Here is a 13,412-nt window from a genome sequence, read left to right on the forward strand (position 1 = left end):
TCCTGCTTTAGGGGAGTAGGACCCCTAGGCCAGGCCTCCTCTGGTCTTTATGCCTACCACCCCCATGCTGGAGAGTACCTTGCCAATTCTTTTGCCTTCCACGGCCAGGGCCTTCATCTTGGAGAAATAGTGGTAGTAAGTAGCCACGTAGGTAATAATTGATTTCTCATCTGGTTGGTCAACATTCACATCTGAGAAAAAGGACCACTCAGATCAGGCCGAGATTAGAAACCTGCCTCCCAGAAGTATGCCCACAACTCGAATCACTTACTCCAATCCTAGGGGCCTCCTAGCCCTCCCAGGCTGATGATATCTTTCCAGCTCCCTTCAGAGTAAAACGACAAATAAACTATTTGGACTACAAGGGCATGAAAAGCTAACCTTTCTATTCCCCCTCTTCCTAGAAACAAGCGGAGTTTAAAATCCAGAAGCCCAAAGAGGCTTTTACCCAGTGTAAAATTAGTTGTTTGGAGGAAGAGAGACAAGAAAAGAAATAGCATTCCCATTGGGGGATGGATCGTGGACTTATGGGCTGGAAAGATGCCCAAGAAGTCATCCAATTCAGGAGCAGCAAGACAGAAGGTATGAACGAGGCCTCCTGAACCCAGAATGTTCAGAGGGATGGGCCCAGGGAGCCCTGGAAGCAGGGACAGAGGCCAGTTCTCAGGGCCATCTTGGGGCACAGTCATGGCTATTTCTTACCTCAGTCCCAAAGTTCAGCTGTGGGCCCAGGAGGTGAGTGTCCTTCAAGCCAAATTAACTCCTACCACGAGGACACCAAGGCTGACTATGACTTGAAATCTCTTAATTGGTTCTCTTAATTGGGCCAGCTTGTATCCTACCTACAGGGAAGACTATTAGACCAGAAGCCCTCCTGACCACCTCTGACCTCCCACAGGCAGGCGGGAGCCACGGAAATCATCTCAGAAAGTTATGGGATACGAAGCTTTACTTAAATATTCTTTATCATAGCTGTGCTTCTCAAATGCTCTCCCAGGAACCTTGTACTTGGCCTGCTTCGATCACTACTTAGCTGATGTTTGTCACTCTGGACTAAGAAGCACGGGAACAGGGACTACAGGTGGGATGGAAGACAGGGAGAAAGTAACCAAGTCTGAAATCTGCCCAAGGAGCATTTCCAGCAAGGAAGTCACTCGGCCCTTCCGTCCTTCCCTTTGCTGGCTGCACCAAGACTGCTCTCTGCTCTCCCAGAGAGGTGACTGAGGAAACAGGCTCTGGAGCCAGGCTGCCTGAATTTGAATCTCAGCTCCACCAGCCGTATGACCTTGGGGAAGTCACTCAAGCTTTACAGGCCCCTGTCTTCTCTTCCATAAATGGAGCAGGATATTGATTTCAAAGGGGGTGTCGTGAGGATTAAATTAATTAGAGCACGTCAAGTGTAGTGCCAGGTACAAAACAAGAGCTCAGTGGCCATTCCCAGTCTCATCAGCATTAGATCAGAACCACAGGGGCCAATGAGTAGGGTCAGCTGACCATAAGGCCAGTGCTTCGTGAGACCTCAAGGTCACGGAGCTTAATTTAGAACCCTAGAGTTTTGGGATTAGAAGGGCCCTTAGAGACCACGGAGACCAAATCTTCTCATTTTAGAGATGAGGAAACTGAGCCACAGAGAGGCCAAGCGACTGGCTCTATGTCACAGAGCTGCTCCGTAGAGGGGCTGGGATAGAACCATACCCCAGGGCTCTTTCTGCCACGGGGCTGCCTTTCTTCCTATATTGAGATCTACTTTCCACGCCATAAAATTCACCCCTTTAAAGTATTCTATTCCACGGTTTTTAGTACATTCACAAGACTGTGCCACCGTCACCACGATCTAAATCCGGAACATTTCCGTCACTTCCCAAAGAAACCCCGTAGCCATCTGAGCGATCTGCAGTTCCTTCCCGTTCTCGCCGCCCTCAGCCCCTGGCACCCACTCATCTACCTTCTGTCTCTAACCCACAGCCTCTCTGCCCCACCTTCAGGATCCAGCAGCTTCGTAAGTCCCAGCTCCTTCTCAGCCAGATTGAAAGCGTTCTGCAGATTGTAATGTGCATTACACTTCTTCAGGGACTCAAAATCCAGCAGGTCTGGCCTGGGTGGGGAAGGAATATAGAAGGTATCAAGGGCACGTGAGATTCTGAAGAGGAAAAGTAAACCACCCCTATCTTTCTCCCTAAGTCCCCAACCCTCCCCGCCCCAGGGCTCCCATCGCAAGCCCTCCATGCGGTAGGCACCCCGACATCCTGGCTCTTCTCCGAATGTTCCTTTCTCGTAACTGCCGTGTAGCTCATCTCATCTCACTGCTTTGTCTATGTGTGCCTGGGCCCACGGGTCACCAACCCATCCAGTAACCCAGACGAGCTCTGAACCCCCGTCCTCTCACCGGTGTTTATGTACAATGGCGTTGAAGGCCAGCCCATCTCTCCAGCTGGTGGTGAAGTTGTGCACATTGACGTTGGGGTACCTGTAAACAGAGGCCAGGACAGACAGTGAGGAGGGCCACGCCGGTCTGTGCCTCGAGGATGGACCTCCAGCGTGTGGTTCCTGGCCCCCATCCTTCCTTTACTGCACAGCCTCGGGGCATCCAACCCTCCAAGGCCACGCTGCCTGGGCAGCCTCACCCCGCGGTCTTCATCTGGCACCACAGCAGCAGGGCATCCTTGGCTGACTTCTTCTCCTTATTGTCTTCTGTTTCCACACTTATGTCTTGGATCTAAGAAGGAAGGAAGGAAGGAAGGACAGAAGGAAGGAAGGGAGGAAGGCAGGCCCTCACTCCCTGAACAGGGGCTCCTGGAATTATCAGAGATGCTCAGAGATACACGGCAGGAAACTGCTCCTTAGATTCCTGGATTAGGGGTCCAAGGACAGAGCCTGGGGACCTTTCCTCCTGGGTCAGTGACCACAAAACTTCAGGTCAAAGGGATCTGAGGCAGCAGAATGGGGTGGGAACTCAGAAGAGTGGAAGTGCCTCGAAGCGAAGAATGCGGTTCCTGCAGGTGGGGGAACTGCAGGTAGTGGAGTGAACATTTCCTGACAGCTGGGTTTCAGAGGTGAAGCTGACAGAGCTCTGCTTAGGGCTGGAAGGAGCAGGGGAGGTCACACCCAGGGAGGAGGCAGGGGAATCAGGAGAGCTGTGATGGCGTTAGGACACTGGACTGTCTTTGCTCAGAGCATAAGAAGGAGTAGGGTGGCTGTTCTCTTTTGAGGGAGGTGAGCAGAGTTTGAGGCAGCGGAGTGGGCTGGTGACCAGACTCCAAATGTAGCTCTAAAACTCTCCGTGGGGAAGGACCAGTCTGTAAAATTTCCAGCCCCTTGTGCAGCGACATGTGGTCCTATAGCCCGTGACCAGTACACAGACCAGGCCACAGGGAATTTGCCACAGAAGTTTGACAACATCCACGCTGGCCTCCACCCTGTTTAATGAGGAGCGTCCCCTGATTTGGCGTAGGAGGTCCTAGGCCCTCCGTGTGTGCAGTGACCTCGGGGGCTGCAGCACCGGTGTGCAGGGCACCCACCGAGCAACACCGTGCGGGGTACCTGGAATCGAAGGATGATGGTCCACACCAGCCCGAGGGTCAGGCGGTGGTTCCCGTCCACAATGTCATGCGAGCCCACATTTTCCAGGTGCACTTTTTGCTCCTTCAGGAACTGCAGCGCCTTGTCCACATTCTCCAGGCAGTGGATCCGCATGCGGCCCTTTGTGGGCTTTGGCTGTCGAGGGACCGGGGACACAAAGCCATGGGACCGTGGGCCTCCTCTTCCTTCCCTCCTAGCTTTCCCGGGGCCCTGCTTCCTACACCTTCCCCATGACCTCCCTCAGGAATACAGGGCCCGCCCCAGGGAGCTAAAGCTGAGTTGCAGATGAGGCTTGAGGCAGATTAAGATTCCCAAGGGAATTAAGGACACCCAGAGTGGGTGGGAAAAAAATGTTTTCAATGGGGCCACTGTTCCTGTCTCCACGAAGCAATGCTCCTGGTTTAATTCACACAGCAAAGCCTCTCAAAATGAAACCATCCTCTGAGCAGAGGGCGGCCACTGCTTTCTGCTCTGTGCTGTCACTCTTCTCGTTCGGGGCCACTCCCATAGCTTGGTCCCCTTGACCACTGTCTCTCAGGCCTCCTCCTCCCTGGTGACCACAGCTCACCAGTGTCTCTCCCGAGAGCACCTCGAGGAGCCTCAGGAGGTTACGTCCATCCCGGAGGTCGCTGTACAGGTCTCCCACCCGGCATGTCACCCGGGCCAGGTGAGAGTTGACCCACTTGGTGAAGGTTTTCTTCTGCACAGCTTCTCGCTCATCTGTGGCAGCAACATGGGGTCATTTCTGCCCTTCAAGTACCGTGCACCTGCTTCTAAACACCAGTTGGTGGGGTTGGGGAAGTGAGGTCTGGGGAGGAGGAAGGGCAGGAAGACGGCCGGAAGGAAAACCCATAGCTTAAAAAGCCGGGAAATACAGAAATTGGAATGAGTTCATAAGCAAGGTGAAGAACAAAAATAAGAGATGGAAAACAGGCTTTGAGAAGAAAGGATGAAAGAAATTAGAAGCAGGGGACATGCAGGGGAGGTCTGGGATCAGGACTCTGTCATGTAACAGTGGTGAAATGCTGTTGCTTCACCCATCAGGGCCTCACTTTCCTCATCTGTAAGATGGGCACATTACTTTCTCTTTCAGCAAGTCATTGTGTTGACTGAGACAACGTGTGTAAGATGAGGCACGAAGTGGCTCCTCCATGAGTTACTGTTTATAGGCATGATCTAACCCGAAGGAAAGAGTAAGAGTTGCTCAGGTCGGTCCAGCAGGAGGTATGGCTGTTCCCTTTTGGTGGTGGACAAAGGAGAGGGTGTGAACTTAAATTACAGCAGCCGCTGTTCCAAGTGGTCATTAGAAGGATGTGACATTATAGAGGCTGCAGGCCTCCTGAGTCAGCTTGCTCTCCTGGGATAATTTAAAGAAAAGACAGGCTCCTCTACTTCTGGGTTGACTCAATTGGTTGCAAGGGGATCCTGTCCCAGGACACTAATATTCCAATGCCAAGAGGGAAAACGTCATCGTGAAAGTAGGAAACAGGGGAAACAGTGAGTCCAAGAAACACAGGGTGGGGGCAGGGAGAAGCCAGGCAGAGTTTAGTGTCAATCTCAAAAAAAGTGAGGAGTGCCTGCTGCCTGGTCCACAGGGGGACCTGCTGATGAGGGGATGCTGTTACATTTCACAGAAAAATAAGAATTAAAAGTATTATAAATGACAACGTGAGGGAAGAGGCTCAGCCCATCGGAAGCTGCTCCGGCCACTAGGATTTCCACCAGTTCTCCCCAGAGGAGCCCAGTGCAAGGACCCAGTCCAAATGGCCAGGGCCTGAAGAGTCACTTGTCCTTCCGTCTCAGCACCAGCATCTCGGAAACCGAAAAGACTCATCCCTTAATCTCACATTCCTATGCACCTCACCCATAAAGCATAGCGACACACCCATGTCTATTTCTGTCTTTCTTACCTCCAACCCCGTACCTGGGACAACCTTGGGGTCCTAGCAAATGCTCAGATATCCTGATGCTCTGTGGGCCTTCTCTCAGGGTCCACAGGCCCTGCCCGAGCCGGGGACTGCCCGGAACATCAGCCATTACTGGACCCACGGAGTCTGCCCTGATGCCAGGCACACGGGGGTGAGGCCGTTTTGGCGCACAGGTAGCATGAGAGGGGAAGATGTGGAAACGGGGGCAGCTAGGAGAAAAATGTGCAAAGCCAAGCGCCAGGGACAAAGTGTAACTTTACAAGGCGTCCACGGACACACAAGACACAGTGGCTCCCAGAGATACACTGGAGTATGGCCGCCAGGGTGAACACAGCCTGCTCAGACATATACCTGAGCCTGTCTGCACCAGCTCCCTTTGACACACTCCCTGGTTTCCACACACACTTAAGACACCCACTCAGAAACCCGGGGCAGCACAAACACGCCCTAGGTCCCTCGCCTACTGGCTCACTCTCCCAGTCTCCTTCCCTGACCACCCCAGCGGGCGTTTCCTCCCAAAGGCCGGAAAGTCTCAGCGAACCACGTTCGCTCCCCGCCTTCGAGGACACACGCCCAGCTGGGCCCCGACGCCGCCGTCACACCCGCTCTCGCTCTCACCGCCCCTCCAGCGGGTCCAAGCCTTTCCCGATTCTGTCAGCATCCCCGTGTTTCCCGGCCACTTGTAATTATTCCCCTGGCACTTTGTCTCCCAACACAAACGTCTGAGTCACAGAAGACGCTCCCCCCGACCCCGGGTTCCTGGTTCGGGCTCCTCTCCCACGCCCCCCGGGCCCCTCGCTCCGCGGGGCCCCCTCTCCGCGCGGCTCCCCTCCGCTCGCCCCCCGGAGCCCACCTTGAAGCTGCTTGAAGCGTCCCTCCAGCATGCTGGCGTATTGAGCCGGGCTGATGAAGGCAGCCGGCGAGAGCGGGAGGCCCCCGGGGTTCTGAACCTCTTCCACAGCCTCGTAGTAAAACTCGCCGGCCCCGTTCAGGCCGTGCCCGTGCGCCCTGCTCACTCCGTGCCCGTTCATGATGCTGCTGCCTCTCACTCTCCCGGGGCCCAGCGTCCATGCTCTGCCCGCGCCTTGGCGGGGCGCCGAGGGTCGGCTCCCCCTCGAGCCTGGGATCCCGCGAGCCTGGGGTCCCCGGGTGGCAGGGGGTGTACCTCAAGGACGGTGGAAGTTTCGAGGAGTGGGAAAAAGGAGTCACGGGATGTCTGAGCCCCGAGCTGCGGGACCCGTCGTCAGAACACACCTGGCTGCGGCGAGAGGAGACGGAGGCAGCTCCAGACAAACAGGTCGGACAGTGACGGGGGAGGGGTGGGAGGCGGAGCTTTCCGGCTGGGGCAGGGCCAGGCCCCGCGGGCCGCAGGAGGGGAACTGCCGGCGCCTTAGAGACCTGCGCGTCTGGCCCCGAGTTGCCTCCGAGTACACAAGACCCGAGGGAGAGGCCCCCGAAGCAAAGTCCTGCCTTCCCAAGGTCTGCAGGTGTGATGAGGATGCCCCCTCTCTGTGACTCTGGGAGGTCCCCCTTCAGGATGTGGGCTTTGATCCCCAGCTCAGGGAGCAGAGAAAGAGAAATCCTTGAAGGGGCAAAGCCAGCTCAGTAGTACTAGCCAGGCACTGTGCTAGGTGTTTGCTTACATTCCTTCATTTGTGAGATAGGTGTTGTTATCTTCCTCACTTGTTTGTCATCCTCACCTCCAGTATCAGCTCCTTCCCTGCCATGGGGCCCATCAGGCCCTCCTTGGCCAGGCCATCCCAGGCCCCCAGTACACCCACTGCCGGGCACATCTACCCGATTTCCTTCCTACCTTTCTATGGGCTTCAGCCCTTGTCACTTACAAGCTACTCTTGCCCTTCTCCCATCTTCCTTCATTCAGTATTTATTTGGCACCTACCGGTGCGAGGCGCAGTGCTAGGCAAAGCCCATACAGCGACACCTCCTCAGGAGAGCCCGTTTAGTAGTGGAGATAAACACCTATTGACAGCATAGGTGGCATATGTCGCATGCACAAACATTGCAACAGTCCTGGGTATCACGTGTCATGTGCACACAGACATCATGACCATTCTAGAAGCTACTCTTATCCAAAATCAGGGTACCAGGGAAACTTTCCCCCAGAGAGGTGAGATTCTCCATAACCCATGTCTTCTGCCTTCTCTCATCTATAGAAACAGCGATATGAGTATTTCACAAGCCAGCGTGTAGACCTAACGGGAAGGACAGGGAGGCCCAGCAGAAGTTGATAAGGGACCCCCAGAAGCAATGGCTACCACATGGGGATCCTCAGAATGGTGTTGGGCTGGCTGAAAAGAATTACCTGGAGAGCTTAAAAATTCCGATTCCTGGACCTTAGGTCCAAAGATTCTAATTTGGTGTGTCCAGAAAGGGGTTTGAGAACCTATATTTGTGAAAACATCCGTGGGTGATCCTGTAAAAAGTTTGGGAACTACCCCCCTCAGTGTCTCCCTTCTTATAGGAGGCCACCCCACCCATGCTGGGAGCACCACCTCTCAGGAAGGAGTAGCTGTGACCTCTCCCACTGCACTGGGCTGGGAGGCCAGCAGGTCAGTGGAAAAGACAAGGGTGGCATGGAGGAGGGAAACCAAAAGGGTGGGTGGCCTTGGGGTGTGTGGGTGACTCAGCCCCACGACAGCCGCAGCCGGTGGTGTCGGGTGGCAGCCGCACTCTTGTTGCCATGACAACTCCTCCCCAGAACGCAGGGAGGCCCGTCGAACGGGTTTGCTTGTGTTCGCAGGGGCTGAAGGAGAGAACCGAAGCCATAGGGGAGGGCAGGGGCTGAGGCAGGCGGGGAGAATGGGCGGCTGCGGAAACCAGAGGCAGGCAGAGGGAACCTGCTTCAGGGAACCAGGAGATGAAACAGAGGGAGGAACAGGCGGCAGGTGGAAGGAACAGGTGGGGAGGGAGCGGAGAGGCTACTGGACTAGGAGGGGGAACAGGTGTGAGAGATGACAGTGGAAATCAAGGAAGAGACAAGAGGATGAAAGGTAAGGGAGAGGTGGGTGGAAACAGAATAGCAAGACTAAGCGCAAAAGAATTAAGGAACATGACTCAGGGATAGAGGCCAGGAAGTCAGCTGAGCGCGGAAGGGAACACAGCTGAGTCCCAGGGTCAGCACGGCTTCTCCCTGCTTGTGGGGAAGGAAGCTGGGCATGTTATGGATTGTGCGCAGTTTGTTCTTGAGGCTGGAGTTGGGGACCAGGGGCTTGGTAGGGTGATCTGGATTTCCCGCTCTAGTGCAGCAGCTTAGAAAGAGTCGGCCTTCCCATGAAGTTGAAGGACTCTTCATGACAAGCTTCCCATCCCACATCCATTCTCAGCATCTCCCCCGGCCCTCCCCTGACCTCACCTGCCAGGGCCTTAATTCGAGACCTCTCAAAGAGGCGGGCCGAGCTGCTGTCATTGTCCCAGTCCGAGTCGGGCAGGTCCCAGCGGTTGTTGATGTCACTGTACTGGCCCTGGATCTCCAAGCTGTCAAAGTCTGTGGGTGACAGGGTGCTGCTCATGGTGGTGGATGGCCTCCTGCTCCTGCAAGGGGGAATGTGGCTGGTGAGGCGCCTCTCAAAGCCACTGAGTCCAACACTCACCATGTCCTCCTCTCTTCCTGCCCTAGATCTGCTCTGCTCTCCTGACGGCCAAAGGTTGTGGTTGTTGTTTTCACCAATGGAAATCATCCCCCAGTGGGAGAGAGGAAGCCATGGTGGAGAAGCAGAGAGACAGGAACACAACAGACACGCGTGGAGTGAGGCTGGAAGGCAGCAGTGTCTCAGAGCGACATAGTGGAGATGAAGGTCTCCAGAACCTCAGGCCAGAGAGGGACAGTGGGCAGGGGGCCGAAGGTGGCGATGGCCCTCAGCATGGCTCAGGACAGCAATGTGGACACCAGGGCAATGCAGGAAGCAGGCCTGGGACCCCTTGGGCAATAGTGAGTATAAACCGGAGTTCTTTCATTCCTGGTTCCACAAACTGTTCTGAGTGCCCCCGCCCCCACCCCCACCCCCAAGATGGCCTCCTATACCCTGTAAACCAGGGATCATCCCCACACCCCCGGGCCGCGGACCAGTATGGGTCCATGGCCCGATAGGAACCAGGCTGCAGAGCAGGAGGCGAGTGGCGGGTGAGTGAGAGAAGCGTCATCTGCAGCTCCCCATCGCTCCTCATCGCTGGCATTACCACCATCCCCCCCACCCCCATGAAACCAAAAGGTTGGGGACTGCTGCTATAAGCGATTTGATGTGAAAAGACCCACATCCTGCTCTCAGGCCAAGATGCATCTACGATACACCAGGAAGACTGATGCACTGCTAGTAAGCATGGATCAAGAGCCCAGGAGTTCAAAGGAGGACACAGTATGGTTATCTCCCCTTGTTTTCCTTTTACTTGTGACAGAGAATACTTAATAGGTGCTCAATGAACGTCAGCTGTGATATGTGTCCTCGCCATTTACATGCATCACCTCATCGCAACCCTCTGTGGGGCAAGGGTCCATTATCATCCCCATTTCATAGATGACGAAGTTGCTCCATGAAAGTTAAATCACGGTTCAGGGTCACTGGGAGGCAGCTGGAAGGCGCAGAGCTGGGTTTTGAAGTGAGATTCTTTTTGACTCTGGAGGACAAGCTCTTAATCATAACATTTACATGTTCTTGAACTTCCTGGAGCCCTTCAGAGCTCCCTTCTAGGGCCCAGGCTGGGGAAACTGGGACCATGTGTGCTCGCCAGCACAACTCACGACTCTATTTTACACCAACAAACCCTGTCCTTCTCCAAACTAACAAATGAGTTTCAGATTAGCTTCTAGGGATTTTTTTTTTTAAACCTCTACTATCCAAAGTTCTCGAGTAATTCAGCAGCCATTCAAGAGAATGGAGGGGGCTGACTCTGTAACTGAACCCCAAATTCTTCATTTCTCATTTTCCTAGTGCCTCTTAAATACAAAGACATCTTCATCCTTAGCACCACTTCCTAGGGTTGGGGCTATGACCTTGGCAGTCTCTGGCTCTAGAAAGAAGGTATGGTACCTCTTGTGTGGTGTGGGGGAAGGAAGAAAGAATGGGTGGTGAGTTGTGGGTGGTTAGCGAGATGTGAGATGTGTTCCCATGGGTGTACAGGGCAGAACTTGGCTTCTGTCATTAAGTGGTTTCATCAAGCAGAACCCGCCCCACTTGAAGGCCAGGACTGTCTACCCCTCCCTTTTCTCCCCAAAAGAAAACACACACAAACATTTCCCTGGGAGTTAAGGTCTCAGGTTCCTAGATTTGGGCTTTTCATTCCTTGTAATAGGAAAGAGAGCTTCGTTTTTACTAGGCTGAGGACTCCTTTAAAATCCATCATTTCCCCTAATCCCCAGCAGATTCTTTGAATTTGCTCTGTAAATATTTATATAAAAATAAATTCGAGGGCAGACTCAAGTCATTCTGAGCAAAGAGTGCTGTAGGCAAGGTGTGACCTGAACTAGAGTCCCCGAATACTCTCAGCCACTGGACAGGGGAGCAGCCTAAGCCCTGGGACCAATTCGAATTCCATTTCTCTGGGCCCCTCAGATTAGGGCTTCTTCCACAGCAGCCATGCTCATACTTAGCTCTGGGATGCACATCTCTAGCACTCCCGCTCTCCCTGCACAGAGCTCTCCACAAAAAAACCCTACATACAATGTCCCGCCTTCTATTCTGTGACCCTTTTTCCTTTTATCAGGAGTCACAAACCTACTAAAGCCAGCCCCCAGGGGTATGGCCAATGAGCTGTTATAAAAGAACTAATTTGGGATTCTTTTAGGTAGGCTTGTGCTTTCCACTTCTCTACAGGCCCCACCATTCCCTGTTGGCTCCTTCCCAGCCTTGTCACACATTTTTGTTACCTGCTTGGCCCCTGAAGGCCTCTGAGGTTTTCAAACCTTGTTTTATATCTTTGTACTCCACAAAGAGCAGAAACTTAAAGAAGCAGACTGTCAGACCCCATCACCAAATTGCTGTGTGTCCCCAGGACCTCTGGAAGCTGTACAAAACCTAAACATATACCTCTTTGGCTTCTTTTTGGTGATCCAACTTTGTCCTCCTGACGGATCCTATTGGGACCAAGGCATGGGATCCAGACCTCTCAGGGAGGTCTGCGTGTTACAGCCTCTCCTATAACCTGGGGGAGAAAATATGAAGCTGGAACCTCCCCTTCTCCCAAATAAAATGGTCCCCTGGCTAAATCCAATTTGAGACATACATGCTTTTCATCCTGAGTTTCCAAGATGCCTCCCATCATATAGATAAGGAACCAAGATGGCACTGGTGTCCTTAGATCAGTGGTCCCCCAATTTTTTGGCCCCAGGGACTGGTTTCGTGGAAGACAATTTTTCCATGGACGGTGGTGGTGCGGGGAGGATGGTTCAGGCAGTAATGCGAGCGATGGGGAGTGGCAGATGAAGCTTCACTCACTCACCCACTGCTCACTCCTGCTGTGTGGCCGGGTTCCTAACTGGCCGCAGACCCATACCTGTCCACGGCCCAGGGGTTGGGGACCCTTGCCTTAGGTCACAGGTCCCCATGGGGCCACCATGTTGGGACTCCAAGGAGCTTATTCCCATAGTGAGTGATGCTTTCTGGTGTCCTTCAGCACAGTAGTTCTGAGGGCCTCTGAGTTTTGGTTTTCAAGCATTTGGGCTCTGCAGACCCCTGGCCTTTTGGACAATATGCTGTGTTCTGTGTTCCCTGCTGCCATGTCCAGAGTCCTGTAGTTTTCTGGTTGAGTTTCTCTACATAGATCCCATCCTGGTTTCTCTTCTCTGATTTACCATTCCTCGCTTATGAGTTGGGTCTCCATGCTCATTTCCTTAGTCAGCCTGTGTCCCAGCCCCATGACCGCCTAAATCAACTCTATGCTGGGGAATCATCAACCTGATTCTTCTCCATGGATTCCTGGACTCTGGCAATAGAACGGTACAGCAGCTAATCCAGATTACAGTTTCACCAATGTCTTATTCTTAGCCACTGACCTGGAGGCCAGGCCCAAGTAGCTTACATTGTTCATGCTATGGTAAAGCCAACTCCCGCCAGCTGCACGCTTGGGGTCCTGCTAGATTATATGCCCAAGCGCTGCTGGATGCGGACTCTGCTCAGCCTAGAGCTGGTCCTCAAGGGCAGCTGCCCCCCTTCCCCTTTCCTCCCTTTCACTGGCCTGTAAAGCTAGAAATCCTATCCCCCCGGGCTAGAGTCTGTCTTGTACCCTAATTCCTTCTCTCGACACATCCTCCTCCTGATTAATTCTTTCCCTCCCTCAGAGACAGTTGATCATTCCCTCCTCTGTGCTCCCACAGCACTTCAGAGTGCAGCTATTATTACACTTATCACATTGTATTACAGTTAGTTGTTTATGTGTCTCTCTGCCTGCTCCACTTTTAACCCATTGAGGACAAGGGCTGCATCTTACTCATGTTGGTGTTTTCCCAATAGATATTGAATAAAGAGATATTGAATGAACTAATAAAGACCTATTGGATAGCACAGGGAACTGTGCTCAGTACTCTGTAATGACCTATACGGGAAAGGAACCTAAAAAAGAGTGGAGATATGTATATGTATAACTGATTCACTTTGCTGTACAGCAGAAACTAACACATTGTAAACCAATAAAATTTTTTTAAAAAGAACATTTAAAAAAGAGACATTGAATGAATGGGCCATACTTTTTTTCCCATCAAATTCATGTCTTTTTTAGATTTAGAGAAAAAAACACAAGGAAAGAATGAAAATGGCATCAGAGAAGACCCTCTGCTTCTCATCTGGAGTACCGTCAGTGTTGAGCTCTATAGTTCAGGATCAGGGATTCTCAACCTTGCCTGAATCGTAATTACCTGGAGGGCTATTAAAACACAGACCACTGGGCCCTGCTCCC

The 13,412-nt window shown here is 53.0% G+C and overlaps 1 protein-coding gene across 2 annotated transcripts in view; it reads right to left on the bottom strand.

Annotated features, from left to right (window-relative positions):
- Window positions 1–9,037, bottom strand: part of SPTBN2 (spectrin beta, non-erythrocytic 2) — a 31,285-nt gene extending 22,248 nt beyond the window's left edge. The window contains exons 1-7 of one of the 2 annotated variants that reach the window (XM_065882934.1): window positions 8,881–9,037; window positions 4,148–4,299; window positions 3,541–3,714; window positions 2,625–2,716; window positions 2,387–2,467; window positions 1,980–2,095; window positions 79–191 (exon numbers count right to left, since the gene is read on the bottom strand). In XM_065882934.1, the coding sequence (XP_065739006.1) occupies window positions 79–191; window positions 1,980–2,095; window positions 2,387–2,467; window positions 2,625–2,716; window positions 3,541–3,714; window positions 4,148–4,299; window positions 8,881–9,037 (885 nt within the window). Of the gene's footprint in view, window positions 1–78; window positions 192–1,979; window positions 2,096–2,386; window positions 2,468–2,624; window positions 2,717–3,540; window positions 3,715–4,147; window positions 4,300–6,360; window positions 6,539–8,880 lie in introns of those variants that run through there. The other variant, XM_065882933.1, reaches the window with a different exon arrangement.
- Between the last annotated feature and the right edge of the window lie 4,375 nt (window positions 9,038–13,412).

This window comes from Phocoena phocoena, chromosome 8, assembly GCF_963924675.1.
Source record: "Phocoena phocoena chromosome 8, mPhoPho1.1, whole genome shotgun sequence".
Classification (NCBI taxonomy): Eukaryota; Metazoa; Chordata; class Mammalia; order Artiodactyla; family Phocoenidae; genus Phocoena; species Phocoena phocoena.